A 22,259-nucleotide genomic window follows, 5' to 3' on the forward strand; every position below is an offset into this window, starting at 1 on the left:
AAGTAAATCTTGCTAATGTGCAAGTGACATTAGTCGATTAAGGGCCATGCTGCCCGAAGAAAAAGCTTCCAGGACCCAAGCATCAACTTTATCGTCCCTGTCTGGTGGTATTGATGGGTAAGCTGATTGCCTAGTGGAGGTTGCAGCTTGAACCACTAAACTTTCAGGAGACAGGTGTTTGGATAAATATTCTGGATCTGATATTCTGACCAGTTTCTTATTTACTGCAGTAATAGAATCAGGAGCATTCTAATTTACCATTACCCTTTTTTGCAGTGCTTTATGGAATGGTAGAACAGGATCTTTTAAAGGACCCTCACTCAGGATGTCAGTCATGTCGTCCTGTTCGAAATCTGGGGAGGCTGCTTTCCAACCCATAAAATCAATTACCCTTCCCATAAGATTCCTATAACTGGGATCAGCATGATCTGTAGGATCTGGTCTTTCAAAATTCACTTCAGCTGAAGGGTCTAAGACACTGGCATTTTGGAGACAGTCATAAAGGTCTGTTATTTTATACTGTGGGTCCACTAGTTCTTCAAGGACCTCTCTGGCTCCAAATTTAACTCCAACTGGAGTGAGATTCTCTTCAGAGGAATGTTCTTTATATATAGATGACATGGATCTAAGAAATTCCTGTCTAGGTTGAGGGTGGAAAGTCTTTTCAGGTAAAGGTGGAATTGGGCTAGGTATGGACAATGGTGTCGACTTGGGTCTTGGAATCAAAGAAGGCCTCGATAAAGGCGTCGAAGACGTTGATGGGGACGACGCTGGCTTCGATGGTGTTGAAGGAGGCTTCGATGCTGTCAAAGAAGGCTTTGATACAGCTAAAGGTGTCGACGTCATCTTCGTCAGTGGTCTCGACGCTATGGTCATCGACTGTGCCGAGTCGAGTTTTGGCTTCGACTTCGATGCTGATTCCGCTAGCCCCAATTTATGCACCGGAGACTTTGACTTAGTAAGAGGCATCGGGGAACTTTCCCTTGAAGACACTCTTGACTCTTTTTCAACTCTCGCATGTTTAGATCTTGATTTTCCTCTGTCACTTTTAGAGTGGGTAGAGGCATGATCATTACGCAGCAACTTCGAGGGGGTCTGGCCCGCTTTCTTGAATATTTTAAGCATCGAAGCCCTGAAGGCCTCCCATTTTTCTGGGGAATCGTGCTTTGATGGATAAGTTACTCCCCTCTCAGAGGAGGACAAGGAGAAAGAAGACCTCTGACGTCGCTTTTTTGACTTTTTAGTCGAAGATGAGGAAGATTTCCTCGAGCAACTCTTTGATCTCGACCTCCTCGACTCATGATGAGATTTTTGACTGGATTCATCTGAATCCTTTTGTCTTTTCAAAGACTTATATTTCTCCTCTCCCACCGCCAGCTTACCTCTGCGTTCCCCAAGAGCCTTATTGGACATGGCCTGACAGGACCCGCACTCGTCAACCCGATGGCCTGGGCTGAGGCACCAGAGGCCATTCCGATGGGGGCCGGTTATAGACATCTTCCTGCCACACTTCAGACATTTTTTTAACCCTGTCTTGGGTGTGGAGGGAGTAGAAGACAAGGACATCATCGAAGAAAATTCTGATGCGCCGTTCGTAACATGAAGCATTTGCGTCGGAAAAACAGAACTGAGTTAACGGGCGCTGCTCGATCCCTTTATACAGCTGATGACATCAACGCCCGACGGTGGCCCTCAAGGGCTTCGACTCTGCGGACTCGAACACAGCGCCCCCTGGTGAAAAAAGAAATACATTTTCGAAGCAGCAGAGCTGGGATACGAATATCATAAGATGAGGAATACATGGGAGGATACAATCCGTTCGAAGTATTTGTTACACTGAAACTAAATCCGGAAGACAAGTTCTATGCCTCTTTATCTCTTCAGTGTATGTGTCTTTGCAAGTTGTGCTCATTAAAAAACTATGTTTATTTTGAAATATTTTTGAGTTTCTTTTTCTTGTGGTTTGAATTAGTCTTCAGCGCAATCCTAACCTGTGCCTTCACCTCACGGCTACACGTGCACTGCTCTGCGCCAACTTCTTGCGCACACCACCTGCACGCCACTCGCCTATTGGGAGTTTCTTTGTGATGTCCTCCTATAGTACGATGCCACGCATGCCTCATGATCAGCTCTTCTAATCAACGCTTGCGCCACTTTTCAATGTCTCCTGTGTTGTGTCTTGAGCTCTCTGACTTCCTCTCAAAGATTCCTTAGCTAAAGAATTTGGTAGGAAATCTGAATACCAGAAAATAACCCTATTTAAATCAGAGCAATAAGTACCAAAATCAAGCCTTTACACATTAAATTTAGTCACTGTATTCTCACTGTTCTCTCAAACAAACGTATGAGCGTCCTAAATAGATATAAACAGAAAGCTCCCACCCGAATGTGGATGAGTTTTGAAGTCTGGTCTCTTTCTTTCAATCTTCTGAAGTTAAAGTATGAGAGTCTAATGTCCCCATGCTAGACACCAAGAAGGTGGGACCTGCTGGCTGCCAAGCTGCGGATGGAAGACAGTTTCAAATGTCCTCAGCCTTCCAAATAGCCAAACAAGGGAACTTTAAATAATCATACTTCAGATTGCTTTCCTCCATTTTGGAATGGGACTGAAACCTTTTCCTGAATGGGAAATGAGGTATCAAGGATCCCCACATTAAAACACTCCTCATATGCATTACCAGTCCAACCTCTTCCTCCCCTTTAATCTCTTAAACAACCCCTCCCACTCTGCCACCCCATCTTATGAATCACCATGGCCTGTCCACATATTTCCAGGCACTGAGAGAACCTGACAGTACCCCTCTCTTCTAAGCCGTGTCCCAGGGCCTGGTTTGTAATGGCATTATTGCTAACATTTTGGTACTATATGGGGGCATGAACATTGTCTGCATCCTCCCAGCAATTCTCATCTGCCTCATAGCCCTTCCAATCCAACAAATAGTGTAATTTCCCTTTCAGGCTCCTAGTATCTAATATGCTCTGCACCTCATTCCTCCTACCGATTCTCAGTAGTAATTGGGGAATGGGAGAAATCTAACCTGGTTTCTTTTCCACATGGTTTATTCAACTCACATGGTGAATTGGATGAATCATCATTTTCGAGGGCAATGCCAATTTCACAGTTACAGGTGTAATTATCTTTATTATCACAAATGGTCCACCAAAACGAGGACTTCCCTTCATTCTGATACACTTTATCAACAACCAAACTAGGTCTCCCTCTTGATAAATAGGAGCTGGGCACATACAAATGGTTTATAACTTAACTGTAAAACCCTGATAGTGCTGTGTAAATTATTTACATTACCCTTAATCCGCCTTCAACCTCAAGAACATGATACCAAGGAATCCCAAAGGAAATTAGGGCGATCTCCAAGGTGATAAGGAAGTAGAATCATTGGCTGAATTATTGTAACTAAATTCATCCAGCAAGATACAGGCCACCCAAACGTTCTCTACCTTAAAATAATGCTCGAGATATTTTCCAACTCTTGATAAACCCGTTCTGTCCGTCCATATGAGAGAACATCTCATGGTAAACCTGATTTCCATTCCTAAAATCTTACAAAAAGCATGCCATAACTTAGACACAAACTGTGGCCCCCTTTCAGGCAGAACGTGTGAAGGACAACCATGCAAATACAATACATGTTACTGAAAACCTTGTATAAGACTAGTGGCAGTCACTTGTTCCTGAATAGGAATGAAATGGCCCGTCTTAGTCAAGACATCCACCTTGACAAACATTGCAGAGCCTCCTTTATTCCTTCATCCCTTGGAGTATCTACTATTAAATCCATATAAATGGTGTGCCATGTGCGAGTTGGAATGGAAAGTGGCCTTAAAAACCCTGCAGGCTTTTGATTCTCTAAAATGTGCACATGCACAAACCTCAAAGGTCTTTACTAAATTTAAAGTATCAATACTCACGTTTTCCCACCAATAATTTCCCCTTAACAGCTCGATTGTCTTCGGATGACTCGCTAACAGAGAATCATGGCACTCCTCTTGTGCCTTTTAGATCAGATTTTCAAAATGTAAAACTGATTTCCTGTCAACCTAAGGTAGACCCTCACTAATCTTCCCGATTAACTCCTTGCATGCCCAGCTCTGCATCTGGTTGGGAAATGGGCTTAAGCTGAATTTTCATAGAAAATCTAATTCTTGTTGTATTCCTCCGATGATAAATCTTTTCTCTTCAATTAAAACAATTGGAACCAGAGGATCCAACTTCTCACTTCCCGGGAGGCACCTCGATAACGCATCCACCTTCCCATTCTGTGGCCCAGTTTGAACTGAACTACAAAAACGTATTCCGCAAAGAACAATGACCAATGAAGCTGTGTTGGTGTTAAGGTTTTAGCCGACTTCGGGAATATTACATGTCTACGGTCCGCAAGCACTGTAATCGTGTGTCTGGCCCCCAACAGATGATGTCGAATGAAACCTTTCGCCAAGTACTCTTCCTTCAAATGCTCCCTGCTTCTCTGCTTCCTTCACTGTGTTCTTCCCCCTACGATTGTAAAGTGCTCTGTTGCCTCCCAAAGCTAGGTTTGCACTCAATAAATATCCTACTAACGATAATAAAATGTTCATTCTCCTCACTTACCGCGTAGTTCCTGTTACAGGGTACCTGAGCACCAGCCTTCAACTCAATCTTGCAATCGAATAATAATAAGATTTTTATATAGCGCTTTAATCTTTACATAGGACATATTTACACACATTACCATTGTTACCCAATCGAAATTGGTACTCATTTATTGACCTCAAAAGGATGAAAGGCTGAGTTGGCCTTGCCAGAATTGGAACCTGCGACCTGCAGATCAGAGCAACAAGCGTTTTCTGTAAATCTACTGTTTCAACCTCATGAAAAACATCCCAAAAATCCTTATAACATTCGGGAAATACCCCTGCCACTGCCCCAACGTAATGGTTCCTCCCAACTCCTTCAGGTAGACAAGCGCCAATATCAAATCTAGATTTAGCCACCAATTCCGTAGGAAAACAAACCTCCTGGCGTAACCCGGATTTAAACTCTACAGAACTTTTTCCCATTTATCGATTCCTGGATTATGCAAGGTAACCCAAGGTATTCCTCGTATTATCCCCAACTAGGGTGCGTCAATTAAATCAAAAACCATCTCCTCTCAATGTATCCCCTGTATATCCAAAACGTATGGCTAATGGAACGCAAAAAAAACCTGTATTACATCCACTGCCTTCAATTGTTCTGGCATCTTCTTTTTACAAATGGATATTCCTAACGATTTGGCAAATCCTCAGTCTAAATAAATTACTCGTAGCACCTGAGCCAATCATAAATGGTCTACTACAACGAATGTCCCCATCCCACAATAAGGATTACTCACCTCCAGGCCGCTTCACTGTACCAATTACTACCGCATGTCTCAACTGTACCTTGTAACGGACCACCATGTAACCAGGTCCTCTTTTATCTATTGTATTTATCTCATGCCACATACTGTACCATTGAATGTATGTACTCTTTCTTTTTGCTGCGCGTAACGATATCTAACTATGTTGTCCACATGATTATGCGCCCAGCTACCTGAGGGTTCGGACGTGCTCTATAAATAAACAAACTAAACTAAGGATACATTTAGGGTGATATGAGGCATAGATGTCTGGAGGGCATTTGCCACCTTTTGCTGGGCCCTTTAAGCCAGACACTTAACACTTTCCAGATTCCTCAGACAATTAGCCAAAAAATGCCTCTCCTGCCCACAATACAGACAAAGATTATTGTTCCTGCTTCAAGGCAACTGACCACACTATTTCATAATCATGACAGTATAAAAGCCACCTTGGCGGATTCCGTCCGAAGTCTCAGGACGTCAAATAAAATATTTTAAACTTCATGAGGTAGATTTTGAATCTTTTAGGTTCCTCTCTGTAGAGCTCTGGTGGAGTTAGAACAGTGGCTAATTGGGGAGTTACTTAAAAAACTAACTCTAAGATTTTTACCTCTACTATACCCCATTACCAGCTTCTGTCATAGGATACAGTTCTAAGGGCTATGAGAATATATCTTTCTCAGGCTGTAAATGCTCTGCTATACTTGCGACCTACTAACTAAGATTTAATTCTTCTACCTTGTTACCTAAAACCTGAGTTTGCCACCGAGCAGCCTGCAATTCTCCAAACTCCTCCCCCAATGAACTAAAGGAGATACTCTTGGGGTCCATGGCAATTTGGGCGAGATAGTTCAACATGGGACTTTCATCCTATCAGATCCCAACCTTCAATTTTCGCAGGAGATGATTAACCTCACAGAACCTTCCTGAGCTCCCGACTGCCACTAACTAAAAAAATACTGTGGCATTCAAGACCCTCCCGTAGGGAAAGGGGAGGTAGATAAAATAAACTTAAGGATGTGGAAAGACTATAGCTTGTCAGCTAGACTCACGTTGAGACATAACCAATAAATATGGGGGCACTGTTGAGCAGCCAAGCAAGATGGGCGACTAAACGAGGAGCTGCAGTCCCAAAATATCCGTATTTTAAATTAATCCTTTTCTGCCCAAGTATGTGAGAAACTGATACAGGCTGCGACTTGGTGAATGATCCAAGCTCATGTGGGCTCAGCGCCGTGAAGATCTAAAGCTTATTGAGGGAGTGGTGCCCTATCGAAGTTGGGACGCGGCGCGCCTCAGAACCTCGCTGGAGACTCAGTTGCTCCCGCACGCATTGGCGTAGGAGCCGACCAACGACCCGCTGTCGGAGAGGTGGCTAGCGCCTCACTCTCGGAGAGTGCCCTTGACTGTGCGGGTGTCGGCCGAACCAAGACTGAAGCTTGGATCCTGGTTCCCTACGGCGAACAATGGTTGTCCAGGGGCGTGGCGTGAGCTCCCTGATGGGGAGGGGGAGCCTGTGACTTGCTGAGGAGGCCTGCAACCTGGTCCTGTGAGGTGCGGCTGGGGCAGTGGCCTGTAGCACCCCGAACACCTGGGACGCTTTGTGCCACCCTCCCCCTGCAACGAGGAACCCGAGACGAGCCGGAGACATCCGTGACCAGAAGCTGTGCTGCTCGCCTGTCGGAACATCATACGGACACCAGTGGACACCTGTGCGAAGGAAGAGGCTGTGGTGACACAGCAGCACGCGCACTACTGAAGACACAGAGTGCGGGGTGTGAGGACGACGCATCTGCAGCCACGGCCCAGGGCCATTCCACGGTTGGTGGCAGCGACGCATAACTATACTTCCAACACATTGGCTGGCAGGTCTGGCGGCGGACATATTGGTAGCTAGCAGTCGGCCCCAGCCCTGGGCTTGTGTGGTGCTGCGTGAACGTTATGGCTGCCGGTGCCTGGCTAGCACGTAGCCCTTCAACGAGCACAGATAACTCTACACTAAGCAGGTCCGCGCTGGCTGCCTAATATCACGCGGTGGGCCGGCCACAGGACAGAAACACCTAAAGAAGCACGGCCAGGGTGTACTACGGAGGACCACTGCTTGCAACACGAGGCCCGCGCCGGCGGAACCTGGTGCTGTGTGCCCAATGCGCCATACACTTCACCAAGGCTTTAAGGGGGACTGGGATGACATTAAATAAAGATTAGTGAAACCAAGAGGTGGAACTGACCGCCCGGTCACGTTTATAGGCCAGGCACATACAGGGTGCTGGGTTTGGTGTGTGCCCGGGGGCATCCTGAGCTGTCCTCTATTCCAGGATAGCAGCTGCCCGGGTGATCAGCCACGTACTGCAAGACACAGTAGCAAGAGAAGACTGAGGAATAAAGAAACATCCAGAATCCTACGAAGCCTGCTGGAGAGTGCTAGGCGGATACACACAAGTACGCCCCTGATACAAGAGGGCGGTTGACTGCAACCACATTAGCCCGCAGGGGCTACAGCAAGGAACCATCTTCAGGACATAGCAATCCTTGCAACTTTCCATCCCCGGGAGGTCTATTGTGCTTGCGTGGCAGGGGCCCAGAACTTCGGAATTGCGCTTGCAACACACACACACTGCTGAGAACTAATGCGGGCATACAGGCACAGCACTACATGTGGCCCAAAGCCAAAGGTCTAGCACTTGTTTCCCGTCAGCTGCCCAGGCCCAGTGACCGCCTACACAGCGGAGAACATCCACCTGGCTCCCCAGCGCGTTAGAAATTGAATTGAATTGAACTGAATGCAATACTTTCCTGACGGGCGCCTATATGACCACGGTCTCGCCACAACAACAACACAGGCATGATTAGGTTGACCTGTCGTTGATGGTAAGTTGTTTGCTCTGTGGCAAGATGAACAAACCAAACAAGACTGCAACAGCTGGGATAACCCTAACAAAGTAAACCGTGGCTGGCTGCCCATTCCTGTGTATAAAGCACCCAGCAAGTAATCAGCAGTTGTCGACATGACGAAGGGCACAGGGCCAAAAAGAAAGGGCCAATGGACAGCTACTCTAGCAACCCTGCTAAAACCTCAGGCCCAGCTGAGGCTCCAGTTGAACTCCTTTTTGAACTCCTAGTTGAGATACAGAACGGTTTCATGGATGTGAACAAGAACCTAGCACGTAGCTAGATGATATTGTCTCTACTATCGGGTCCCTGAAGTCTAAGCTGGAAAAAGAGTGGGCCCGCATCACAGAGGTTGAAACAAGAGTTCACGAAACGGAAGATACAGTTAACAAACATTGCAGTGACATTGCACACCTACAGCAGGAATTCAGCAAAGTCTGCAATAAGTGCAATGACTTAGAATTCCGGTCTCGCTGCAATAACATTCAGATAATTGGGATCTCGGAGGCGGGCTGTAAATGCCTGATGGAACAATTTGTTGAGTGCCTGTTACAAACATTCAAATCATCCAGATTTTAAAAATACTTCCTGGTGGAGAGTGTGCACCAGGTCCTGGCTCCTGTCCCCAAACCGGGGGCTCCTCCCCGCACTACCATTGCTAAACTCCTCAACTATTGCGACAGGGACTTACTTTTATGCATGGCAACGGAAAAAGGGGCTCTACAATATGAATCTTCTGATATACACATATACCCTGACTTCTCCGCCAATGTGCTGGCTAAGCGCAAGTCATATGACGTAGTTAAAAAACATCTACACGTTAGGCAAGTCCAATATGCGTTACTGTATCCAGCGAAGATGAGGATACAACATGGAGGAAGGGCACACTTCTTTGAGAACCCGGCTGCGGCAATCGCATACATTGAGTCCACGATTTCTATACCGCTCCCGAGGAGGGATCGGGCCGGGGCGGGTGGGTTCCCCTGCTGGCAACGATGAGGGATAATGTTAATCGGGCTTCAGCCGATCACAACTCAGCCATAATAGGGACTAAAATCACATTTATGTCATGGAATATCCATGAACTTAACCACCCTATTAAGGCGCGGAAGGTTGTTGCATACATGAACCGCCAGGCTCCAAAAGTGGCGATGCTGCAGGAGGCGCATGCCACTGGGACCCTCAATGATGCATTTCCTGTGACGTGGGGCTCTCAGCGTGGCTACACTAATTACTCATTGCAATCCCATGGGGGTATTGACGCTAATACACAAACTATCCAGTTCCAGAAGACCAAACGCAGTACAGACCCGCAAGACAGGTATCTCATCCTATGGTTACTAACAGGGGGTTCTCAATCATGCATTATCTGGGAGGAGACTTTAACTTGATACTATACTGTGTCATGGATAGGTCCAGATCCACTCAACGGGAACTGCCCAATGCCAGCTGGACACATTACACATTATGGAACATCTTGATTTAGTAGACGTTTGGCTAGGGCGAAATCCAGATACACGGGAAAACACATACTCAACGGCCCACAAAACCCACTCGAGAATAGACTACTGGCTGATCCCCCACCCCCCCAATGGCACAAGTCAAGGACTGTAGGACTCTCCCCCGCACTATTTCAGACCACTCCCCTATCATTATGACATTGAGCTGGAGTGGACTGCCCGCCCCACGCTCCCTTTGGCATATACCCCCTGCATGTCTGACAAACCCAATTCTCTGAGTCTCTGCACAATGGCGCGATAGAAATTTTTCCAAAGAAATGGCATGGTTAGGGTGGCTTTTAAGGTGTGGTTCAGGGGGGAGGTCATCTCCATGGCTTCAGGTGCACTGAGGGAAACCAGACGGGAGCTTGACGAGGTGGACGCCGACCGTAAGAAGCTGGAGGTCGACTATGGTAACATGCAGGACCTTGCCCTACTTGGTTGTATTAAGGGGAACTTGTTGAAGTTTAGGGAGCTGGCAGATAGGGTGGTTCAACTGCTCTATCTCCTACACACGGCAGAATATATGGGGAAGCCGATAGACTGGGACTCACTCTGGCCAATGCGATCAGAGGGGAGAACAGAGTTCAGCAGATTGCCGGTATAACGAGCTCCACCAGAGCCACGCTGACTACCCCTGAAGCTATCAATAACAAATTTCATGGGTTCTATGAATCCCTATACTCGAAATCAGATGGCTGTTCAGCAGCAGAGCTGGAAACCTACTTAGACGAAATACCTCTGTTGGTGCTTCCAGCGCATGCCCGACAGTTCATCAACCAACCGATGACCACTGATGAAAGCTGACGCCATTAAGTCGCTCCCATCTGGCAAGGCTCCTGGCCCTGATGGACCGAGCATCGAATTATAAAGGAGCTACGTTCCAACTTGCTGATGGTATAGGAGGAGTCACTCCAATCCAGCCGGCTTCCCCCCTCTCTCTCAGAAGCGGTAATCACAGTGCTGCTGAAGCCGATCAGACCAGCCGCTCACATTATTTCATACAGAACACTATCTTCAATTAATTTGGACACCAAAATGGTTGCCAAATTATTAGCCACTCGTCTCCTCCCATACTTGTCAGAACTGGTCCACCCAGATCAATCAGAGTTCGTCCCCGGTCCATCAACTGCATTCAGTTTACAGAGACTGTTCGGTATCATCTCACAACTAAACCAGGATGCACAAGCGACGGTGGCTTCATTAGACACCGAAGAAACCCAGCTACCAACTTGAACCCAATATTGGACTAGGTGCGCAAATTCCCCATCTACTCGGGATACCGTATCAATGAGACTAAATCAGAGATATTTCCACTAAACGAAGCCACCATTGCTCCGCCTGACCTAGCAGGTTTTAGATGAGTCAGAGATAAACTCAAGTACCTAGGCATAGTGGTCATTCACCAACACCATTAATTAATAACCTAAAACTATGAAAAGTATCTACGAACACTTGAAGATAAACTGAACCTATGGGCTAGGCTTCCCATCTCACTATACGGCAGGCTGTCCCTTCTAAAAATTATTGTGGTTCTTAAACTCCTATACTACATTACCAATGTTACGGCATGGCTGGGCCGCGCATTCTTTAATCAAGCTGCGGTCGTTAGCAATAGGATTTACCTGGGGCGCTTGAACTCTGCGGATGAAATGGGAGGACATGTCCAGACCATACGAGCAAGGCAGGTTACAAAGCCCGGACTTTGAGTTGTACTATGAAGTGGCACAGGCGCAGTTTTCCAGATACTGGAATTCCCCACTGGACTGGCCAGTGCATACAAACCTAGAGAAATACAGCGCCGCACTATTGTTCTAGCTGGCTCATGCGTACACCTGTATATTTGACCCGGTCCGCACACCGGTGAATGCGTGGGCCGGAATATTCAAGAGACTGAACACCACCACACCCTACGTCGGGGCAATCCTGCTCTGGTGCTGCCCGGGACTCCCCCGACATACGATAAGGACATCCGGAGTGGGTGGGACCCAGATGGTACTCTAACACTGCATGATCTCTATCTGGGGATCTCTTTTGTCAGCCGGCTGAACCTGAAGAATGTGGGGTATTGGATATGGTAGTCATGTGTGGGAATCCCAGAGGGCTGGTGTCCAGACTATATAAGAAATGTCAAGATGCTCAGAACCAACCCCAGTGTGCTAGAGGAAGATGGGAGACAGACCTGGGCGGGTCATTGGATGACACTCAGTGGCTCCGGTGGTGTCGTTTGACCAAGGAGGTATCCCTCAATGCCAGGCACAGACTCATGCGATTGAAGTTACTCAAAAGGTTACATTACACCTCTGCAAAAATGGCCAGATTCGCCCTCAAGGCGTATAGCGGCTGCATTAAGTGCAGCGCTGCAGTAGCTGATGCACACCACATATACTGGAGTTGCCCCAGGTAGCCCAGTTCTCGCAGATGGCTGCAAACTGTCTGCATGAACTCACAAATGTATGCCCTTCATTGTCATTCCCGAAATACTTGTTTGGAGACATCTGTTAAGTTCTGTCGCCTATTTAACCCTGGGTGTCCGATGGCCAAAAAATGTATATTACTGCAATGGAAATCGAAAGTGGACCCAGACATTAAAATGTGGACTAAAGAAATGACTTATGCCAATGAGAGTGAGGAGGTTTACGTTTCCCTGGTTACTCCAGCCTGTAGGCCTAAAGACATTTGGGAGCCTTTTCAAGAATACTTAAAGGGATGGTCTAGTAAAATGTTTTATTTAAAAAATAGATAGGCCACATAAAAAAAAATACTAGAATCTCCGTTTTAAAACTTCCTATGTAAAATTTTGAGCTATTCAAGCTCAAAATTCAAAAAAGCAAGCACAGGGGCGCAGCCATTTTGTGAAATGGAAGCCCTCCTGTGCTGGCTTTTGCTTTTGCGGCACTAATGAAGGAAAAGCCAGCCAGCTGTAGTAAACAAAGGCTACCGCTGGGTGGCTTTCCCTTCATTAGTGCTGTAGGCAGAGGACGGGGACCGGAGACGAGAGCAGGAAAGCTGCAGCTGAATCTCGGTAAGTGCTATTTATTTTTTTTACAAAAAATAAGCACTAGCTGGAGGAGCCCGGAAAACTTAGAAATAAAACCGCCGCTTTAAAAACGTTGTATTTATGTTTGCGGTCGCTTTTGAAGCGACCGCAAACATAAATACAACGTTATTGTGTTGGAAAACGCTGCGCTTTTTCTTTCCAAGTTTCTCAGCCTCCTCCAGCTCGGAGGAGCCTGAGAAACTTGGAAATAAAAACCGCAGCGTTTTCCAACACAACCGCGTTGTGTCTGCCTGAATCTGCTTTACCATTTGGGGCTCTCGGGCATGGTAAAGCAGATTTCGGCAGACACAATGCGGCATTGCGGAAAACAACCGCGTTGTTTCTGCCTGAATCTGCTTTTCCATTTGGGGCTCTCGGGCTCCCCACCCAAATGGGAAATCAGCTGCAGGTAGAAACACTACGTGGCATGTAAACATAACCGCGTGTGTTTCTGCCTGCTGTGGCTTTCACTTTGGGTCTCCGGTGCTCCTGGGAGCACCGGAGACCCAAAGTGATAGCCACAGCAGGCAGAAACACACGCGGTTGTGTTGGAAAACGCTGCGGTTTTTCTTTCCAAGTTTCTCAGGCCCCTCCGAGCCGGAGGAGCCTGAGAAACTTGGAAAGAAAAACCGCAGCGTTTTCCAACACAATAACGTTGTATTTATGTTTGCGGTCGCTTCAAAAGCGACCACAAACATAAATACGTTTTTAAAGCTGCGGTTTTATTTCTATGTTTTCCGGGCTCCTCCAGCCCTGAAAACTTAGAAAAAAAACCGCAGCTAGTGCTTATTTTTTGTAAAAAAAATAAATAGCACTTACCGAGATTCAGCTGCAGCTTTCCTGCTCTGGTCTCCGGTCCCCGTCCTCCGCCTACAGCACTAATGAAGGGAAAGCCACCCAGCGGTAGCCTTTGTTTACTACAGCTGGCTGGCTTTTCCTTCATTAGTGCCGCAAAAGCAAAAGCCAGCACAGGAGGGCCTCCATTTCACAAAATGGCTGCGCCCCTGTGCTTGCTTTTTCGAATTTTGAGCTTGAATAGCTCAAAATTTTATATAGGAAGTTTTAAAACGGAGAATGCTAGTATTTTTTTTTATGTGGCCTATCTATTTTTTAAATAAAAATTTTTACTAGACCATCCCTTTAAGGAGGCAGACACCAACTCAGTAAAACTTTGCAGCAACAAATGTACAAAGGGACACCGCCCATTAAATGCCTACATGTATGTTTATAATACTGCTTGAATGTTGTAAATTCCATGAAGATGTTATACTCTGTCTTAGAGGATGTATGTCCTGCACTGCACTAAATAAAAAAAAAATTAAACTCAAAATAAAGTCAATTCAATTATTTTAAAACACTAAAATTGTAAGTTTCTAAAATTTCGAAACAGCGTGCAAATACGCAAGCAATGTGCAGTAATTCCTACAATTGCTTAACAAATAGGGCAGTTCTATTTCAGTTCTAGTAACAAATATCTGCTGACAACAATTTAAAAAATACAATTTGAAATGCAGGTGCATGGAATCATAGGTATTTATGCTAGCGAAGACTAGCTTACCCCTGACACGCCGGCGCTGACATGCCTGAAGTAAAATAAGTACAGCCCAGGTTGCAAAGGCTACTGGGAAATGTAATCTCAATACAATGCACCCGGCAAGAAATTAGCAGCAAAAGAGGTACCAAGGCCTTGTTTCCTATCAAGAATCCAAGGTATGACATTATGAAATCTTAGAAAGGACAGATCCATATAACTATAAAGTTGCTCAGCCAGACAAAAGACATAAAACCCGGATCTACCACATCACCCTCCTCAAGGGGTGGAAGGAGGACCAGGTAGAATCTTCTTCTGTACTAATGGGTACCTTGTTAATCTGACGAAATGGCTGAATGTAGTTTAATTACCTCTGATCTTCCCAAGTGACAACAAGATATGCAGGACTTACTGGATTAATTTCCTGATGTCTTCAGTAGTGAACCTGGGCGAGTGAAAGATGTTAAACACTATATTTGCACACCCAGAGGTATAGAAATTAATCTGAGGCCTTAACGAATTCCAGAGGCGAGAAAGGTGATAGTCCTCCAGAGGTGGAGAAAATGTTAGCTGCAGATATAATTGAGCCATCCCAGAGTCTGTGGTCATCTCCAATAGTCCTTGTGGCCAAACCTGATAGTAGGGGAGGTTTTGTATAGCTGCCCGGAAGTTGAATACTGTGTCCCAGTTCAGCAACTATCCGATACCTCGGAGTGACGACCTCATCGATCGACTGAGAGTGGCTGTCTATATCTCCACGACTGATCTAACCAAGGGATATTGGCATGTGCCACTGAACCCTTCTGATAAAGAGAAGACAGCTTTCTCCACCACCAGAGGAGTTTTTCATTTCAAAGTCCTTCCCTTCGGACTTCATGGGGCCCCAGCAACCTTTCAACGGCCGATGAGCCAGATACAGTGACCCCTCTCCCACTTATGTGGCACGTATCTGGAAAATATCGTGATCCAGAGCAAAACCTTGGAAGAGCACATGTTCCACTTGTATGAGATAACCTGTACTTTGAGGCAAGCTGGCCCCACCGCTAATCCCAAAAAGTACTCTCTAGAAAGAACATGGCATGATAACCTGTTCTGTGGTTTTTTCCCCACTTTGAGTGTCCACAGCCATTGCTTTTTGCTCACTGTACTTTTCACAAAGGAGGAATCCATTTGCATATCAGTCTTTGTCCTGCCCACAAGGGCAGTTCAGCGCCGGCAGCCCAGTCGGTGGTAAAATATATAGGCTTTTTCAATGGTTAATGGACTAGTCCAACCCCAACTGGAAAAAGTCTGGGCTATGCAAGAAACACTTCCCCCAAAGACCAAAAGAGACGCAGGGGCCTTTTTGGGGATGACCAGGCATTACCAGAGGTTTATTCTCAACTATTCATCCATAACATCTTGCCTCACTGATAAACTGAAAAATGCTGAGCCGCATAAAACTCTGATGGCAGAAGGAAGAGCGGGTGAGCTTCAATACACTGAAACACATATTACGCAGTGAGTCCATCCTGTAAGTTTTCAATTGCAATAAAGACTTAACCCTCAGATGGATGACTCTGAGGTAGGAATAGGGGCTGTTTCATCCCCGGTGTACGACAGGACAGAGTATCCAGTTTTATACATCAGCTGGAAGCTCTTCCCAAGAGAAAATAATTATGCCACCATTGAACCGGAGGCCCTATCATCAATTGGCAAGTGGGCAGGAGTTATTTGAAAAAATACCCAACAAGTGGAAAATTCACATTAATAACCAACCACTGCCACTCACTTGGCTCAGATTGATGAGAGACAAACCCAAGGATAAAGCGCTGGTTCCTTGATCTACTGCCTTTCTGTTTTCACAGAGAACACAGAAAAGGCAAAGAACAGGGAAATGTAAATTTCCTTTCCCGATTTCCCCTAGAGGGAGATGGAGAAGCCAGCAGCATTAGGGGACGGGTATGTGACAATTCACAAGGTGTCATCACTTCTCCCCAAGGGTGGAGCCCTTTCACATGAGGCTAGGGAGGTACGGCCACAACCCAATAGTCTCCCTACGGGTGGTTTAATGCAAATGACCTCATGGGGAGGGATTCCCCCTCTGGGGACAAGGACGATCACCTGGGGGTACAGGCCATTAAATGTTGTCACTCCCTGACATTTCCTAGCACTCCCTAATGTTCAGAGCCAATACATTGAGAGCAAACCTATGTATTATTGTACCATAGGAGATAAAGCCAAAGGTACTAGGATGAGGAAGAGCCCAGGAGACATGAAGTTCATTGACTGTGCTAACACTGGTACGAGGTGGACATTCTCCCAAAGAAGGAACTTTATGGTAGTTATCCGTTAGTTTTAGTGTGAGGGGAAAAAAGTAGGTTACGAAACAGGACGGTTGAGATAATTTTGACTGACATTCTGACAGACCGTTTAGTATTCGTTTTGTGGCAGGGAAGACCCTCTTAGAAGATTGGGACAGTGAGGATCTTCTCTATACACTAATAGAAGTCTATAACCAAAATCATGCCTCCTTTGTGTCAGCTTCCTTTTTCAACACCCTTACAATATTCAAACGGAAAGACTTTGTGGTTTCACCAAAGTCTCTGTATATTCCTCTTCGGTCAATGCAGAGCCTGTGCTTCTTTTCCCATTTCGAGGCCCACTTGCATGTTCAAGCAGAGCGGAGTGGTAACAAAGGATAGTGTTAGATGAGGTGGAAGTGACCACAGAAGTTCCTCCAAAAGGCAGGCCACCTGAGATGAAATCCGGTGTGTGATCAGGAGGTCTGGCTCATCTCTCCGTTTTCAGGTCCTGACTGTATCCCCAACACACCACACTTTTGTCTACCTCTTTGATGAATCACAATGGCGTTGTGACTATGGGAACCTTTCCTGCACCTTCTATTCCTTCCTCTTTACTCTTTCCACCTCTTCAACACTCCACCATGCACTCTTACCTCCACTCTCTTACCTCCACTCAACCATGTCTATCTAATACGTTTAACAAGCCAAAACTGCTGGCTTTGTCAATGCTTTTTCCCTACCATGAAGGGCTGGGTGAGGATGCATGGGGACTCATGGGGGCCTCCAGATGAGAAAACCTGTTTGAGGCAACTGTGGTGAGCATAGATTATAATGGAAAGGATTTCTAATTCATACTTCGATGGGTGATAGCCCTGGGTTTATCATAACACAAGCCCCACCTGGATCTACATTAATCGCCAAGCATATTCACTACCCAGCAGCAAAGAGTTGAAAGCAGGGTAAAACATGTCTATGATAAATTAACAACAGTGTTATGGCCAGGTAAAACCAATACAAAGCATTGTTAGCAAAGTGCCAATATAGTTGAGGTGTATGGGCTGCTGGATACTGAAAGGCTGGAGGGAGTGGACTACCTCCCGCCAGCAAAGGCGGCCTGTAACATACATGCTGAAAAAAGCACAATTGATGTGCTGAGTAAAAGAAGCATTTGCTTCATAAAAATGCCAACTTGGAGGCAGTGGATGGCGCCCTTGAAGCTCGAGGCACATTTCAACTGAAAAAAAGGTTGAAATGTTGAGGTGTCGTCCCTTTTAACAGGACTTCAGTAGAAGGAACAGATATAAATCAAGTGGCTGAAGTCCCACTTCATTAAGCCATGTTTATTACACCCGTAGGACATTTACAGATGGAATTAAACCATTAATTCTTAGCAGATTGCTTAGAAATAACACTGACAGGACATTATTTGATGTTACTGCTTGATAGACTGATAGAGCTATTTCAAAGAGATCCAAGGAGGATGTGTTTTGAGAGGGGGGCATGTAGTGGCTGGAAATGGCCAAAGGAATTAGCATTGACATACATAGTCAAAATACCACCCACACACACTGTATGTCCGTCCTCACATATCATCTCCCTCCCATCTGAGCTCCAATGAAATAGTGTTGTGTGATAGGTTGTGCTTAAGCAGCACCTAACAGCAAAACTGAACATGTGTCAAGCAGTGCAGCTGCTTGGGCGGCAGTTAAACAGCAGGCAATAAAGGTCAGCACGAGACAGTTTATTGGTACTCACGTAAAATGCACATTTCAGTTTAAATTAAGTATTCACGATTTCTGAAGAACTACAATAGGTGAGCAGTCATATAACAAGCAGTCTTTGTTAATCAAAATACTAAGGAATGTGAAATGGGTGACCGCAGTCCTAAAATCTTAAGATGACTTTCCACTGAACCTCACGTTCTTGTCTCCCATAAGCTGTAACAGGTTATAATGCCAGAGTTTGTTCACAACAAAAACAAGTATGTATTTGAGACAGCGAGAGGGAAAGGTGTCACTGGGAGATAGAGAATTGGAACTTGTCTGTAGAGTGAAGGGTTTCTGGGTTGCAGGTTGTTTTGCCTTCTAAGACCTACTCCCACCTTCCCCTGACTAACTGACTCAACTCCTTACATTAAATGGATAACATACTCACAGGTTTCCCAGCCAAACCCACAGAAAGCAAATTGGCACCCAGGAACTAAGCACTTCGGACCTGAACCCATCAAAGCAACTGGGTTCCCACTTGCCTTTCATGTCCCGCTAATTAATTTCACACCATTTCCCTTTTTCCTAACAGAGCCAAGTGCAGCAAGGCCACCAAAACGGGCAGATGCGCACTATTCAAGACCAATTACATTACATATTACCTATACAGTAGCAGAAACATTTACCTTTGCTGGTACTTGTTTTTAACAGAACTTTTGTGCAATGAACAGTGCAAGCGTACACATCCCCCTTAAGCACACAACACATAGAATACCCCTGAGTGCCACGAAAATGTCGGTCCAGCTGTCACAAGGCCACTGACATAGCTGTCCTCTCTGAGCCTGAACACACTGCTTGGCATGACATTTATGTTGACTTTAAACTAGTAATTTGTGCTAGTAATTGAATAGTCCCGTAAATTCTAATTACTGTTCACATGCAATGTAATGCTTTTTGATTTTCATATTTGAACATACTATGGTCTTCCGAAGGGCCTTCCATCACAGAACGCTTCAAAGCCATAACAATAGCAGTATGCGCCACATCAGTTTTAAATGGGGGAAATTACCTTTAGTCTGGACTGTCTTTGCTGGTCCAATATCTCCAGGACCCACTGACGCAACCGAAGAAAACTGCAAAAACAAAATAGAAAACTGCAAATTAGTATAGCATTTTACCTTACACGTGAAGAAGTCTGTTTTCACAACAGTTCTTAATGTTACTGGTACCCATTTCGCCCTCTCATGCACATTTTTGTCATGGTTTCCACCAAGTCGTCTCTCCTCTCTATCGCTGTGGGTGCTGTGCGTGCGGGTGCTGCTGCTGCAGCATACGAAGGCCATAAGCAGTCATTCTGAAGTCAGTGTCCACTCCTTATTAGAGCCATGACTAGCACCAATACCGGTACCGCCACCGACGTGATGGTATGGGGACTTACCGGTCCATTTCGCCCTTTGCGGGACCGGTAAAGTCCCCATTTGAAATGCCATTCCCCATTCCCATTCGAGCCCCCATAGGGCTCAATGGGAAGGAGGCAATAACGGTACCATAAATTACGGTACCGTTATTGACCCCGGTATCCCTTTGCAGGTCCCATCCTTAACGCCTGCTAAAACCGGGCGTTAAGGAAGGACCAGCAAAGGAACCTGGGAATAGGGCGCAAAGGGATTACCGACACCGGTGTCCTTACCGGTGCCCAGTAACCCTTTGCGCCCAGGTTGTAATGACCCCCACAGACTCTAAAACGGGGGCCTTGCATCCCATCTCTCGCTTCACCTTCACAGCTCATCTATACCCTTCTACGAGAACCTTCCGTCAAATTTTGATTGTTTCCCCAGTCCAAAAATGTACAATATTGATAATATTCCAATGTGGTATATTCTCTTCCCTGTATCCTAAGGCTCCCGACAATAATAGAGAGCCCTCAACGATAGGACACCAAACAATTCCCATTATGGTGTTTCTCATTTCAAGTCAAAAATGCCAGAAGCCAGGACATCCCCAGCACATATGCAAAAATGATCCCCCCACACAACATCTGTCAGACCACTATGGGTAAAAACCCATTGAGCTCATTACGTGTGAAGTGTCATTTATGCTCCGATGTTCTGCCTTCTCTTGGTCTTCTTCTTATTCTGTTTCTCAGCAGTTATGCCACACTCCCTCCAATCCTGCATAGATTTACCATCATCTATTTAGCTACGAAATAACCACAAATAAAGAACGTCTTACTTGTACAAATCTGTGGGTGGACGGTCCTGCTCCCTTGTGCTTTAAAATGATGTCAAAGGCAACACAGACAAAATCTTTTCACACCTGGATATGCTGGTGTAGTCTTGAAACAAATAAATTAAAGTACTGCAAGCACTGTAGAGTATTACAAATGTACTTGCCTAGAGCGCTGAATGAGAAAGTCAGGGTGTCTTGTGTATGGAGCTGGAGGTCAAGGATCAGGCGAATGCTGAAAGGTTCCTACGGGTGCACTTTTGGTACGATGTGTTGAATTACCATGATGGTATGCATTAGAACAGAAGTTTAGCCCTTCCACTGTGGTTATAAAGGGCTCTATTTACTTGGTCGCCATCTTGAACTGGATAAAGTTTGTGGCAAACATAGCGCCCAATTTCTGCGATAGTTCATGGATCAGAACATTTAAACATCTGAAAAAGTGTCAGTCTTCCTGATTTTTAATTCATGTATGCTGATCCTGTGGAAAACTATGTTCGAACAATAATGAGAATGAAGTACTGATGATATCTTTAATCAGAGCCTGTCCTCACTCTTTGTTACATAGTCTACACTGCAAAGGTAGCTATGTCTGATCTGTCCAGTGATACATTTTGATGATCTTATATCAGCCATTTGATTTCATAATTGAGACTATTAATATGCCTTTGTGTTTTAAAAATTAAACGTTTCTCATTTCAACAATACCTTCAGCACGATTGATTTAGTAACACTGTCCAGGTAAAACTGTTGTCATCATGGACTTTGGATAGAAAATGTTCCACCATGGGGACATTTCAATTCTTGGTCCTGATGCAATTTTTATGTTCTATAATCCTAATGCTGATCTTCCACGACATCATGCCAATATATAAAGAAATTAGGTATATCACCACTGTAGTGTTGCAATTCGTGAAATATCTGTGTTCCCACATTATGTCTAAACTAGGGATGTACCGAACTTATCAGCCATTAGGCATCGGCCGAATGCTTACTCGAAGCCGAAGTCCTCTTTCTACAATTGGTAATCATCTCTCTGCTTGAGGGATGATGGCCAATCATAGAAGGTAGCAGAGCAGGGAAAGATGCAGCAGTGAAAACGCTTTCAGCGTATTGCTACTGCAGGCTGCACAAGAAAGATCACGTCATTGAAGCACCGACACGAGAGGAAGGCACTGTGCTGGAAAAATGCTCCTTTTCCTCTCTTTTTCCTCTATGGCACCTTCCTCCCATGAGACACTGGCGACGGTCACCGAAGCACTGACACACACCCCGACTGACCTGCACCCCTTCCTGCTCCTTGCCACCACCTATAGCTACGTAGCCTATGGGCCCTGTGGATACGACCTCAAGCTGCAGCCCTAACTGGCTGTCTTCAGCTTCCATCCGCAGCCCTACCAGGGTCCGGCGTGCGCACCCTCTACCCGCAGCCCCATGGACCCAAGCCTGCCTCTGAACTAGCCAGGGCCCCTTTCTCTATAGAGTGTATTATAGTGGTGGTCTGGGACCGGGTTGGGAGGGGCACTGTGGGGGCAGTCCACGGTGCCGGCGGGGCTCCTGGGGAGTAGGGCCATCTCCAGCCTCCGTGCTGCAGACCAGGGTGAAGAACTTTACAGCCAGGATCTCAAACTGTTAACCACTATTCGGTCTGTAATGGGGTTGACAAACTATTAACTGCCGATCAAGAGAGCACCTAGGGTAT

The 22,259-nt window shown here is 45.7% G+C and overlaps 1 protein-coding gene across 2 annotated transcripts in view; it reads right to left on the minus strand.

The window, feature by feature from the left end:
- The window catches only part of DNAAF6 (dynein axonemal assembly factor 6), a 502,401-nt gene that overhangs the window by 357,512 nt on the left and 122,630 nt on the right, over positions 1-22,259 (minus strand). For both annotated transcript variants that reach the window (XM_069613060.1, XM_069613061.1), the window contains exon 3: positions 19,401-19,464. In XM_069613060.1, coding sequence (XP_069469161.1) covers positions 19,401-19,464 — 64 coding nt within the window. The remainder of the gene's footprint in view (positions 1-19,400; positions 19,465-22,259) is intronic.

The sequence above is a fragment of the Ambystoma mexicanum genome, chromosome 5p (genome assembly GCF_040938575.1).
Source record: "Ambystoma mexicanum isolate Mex_15411 chromosome 5p, UKY_AmexF1_1, whole genome shotgun sequence".
NCBI lineage: Eukaryota > Metazoa > Chordata > Amphibia > Caudata > Ambystomatidae > Ambystoma > Ambystoma mexicanum.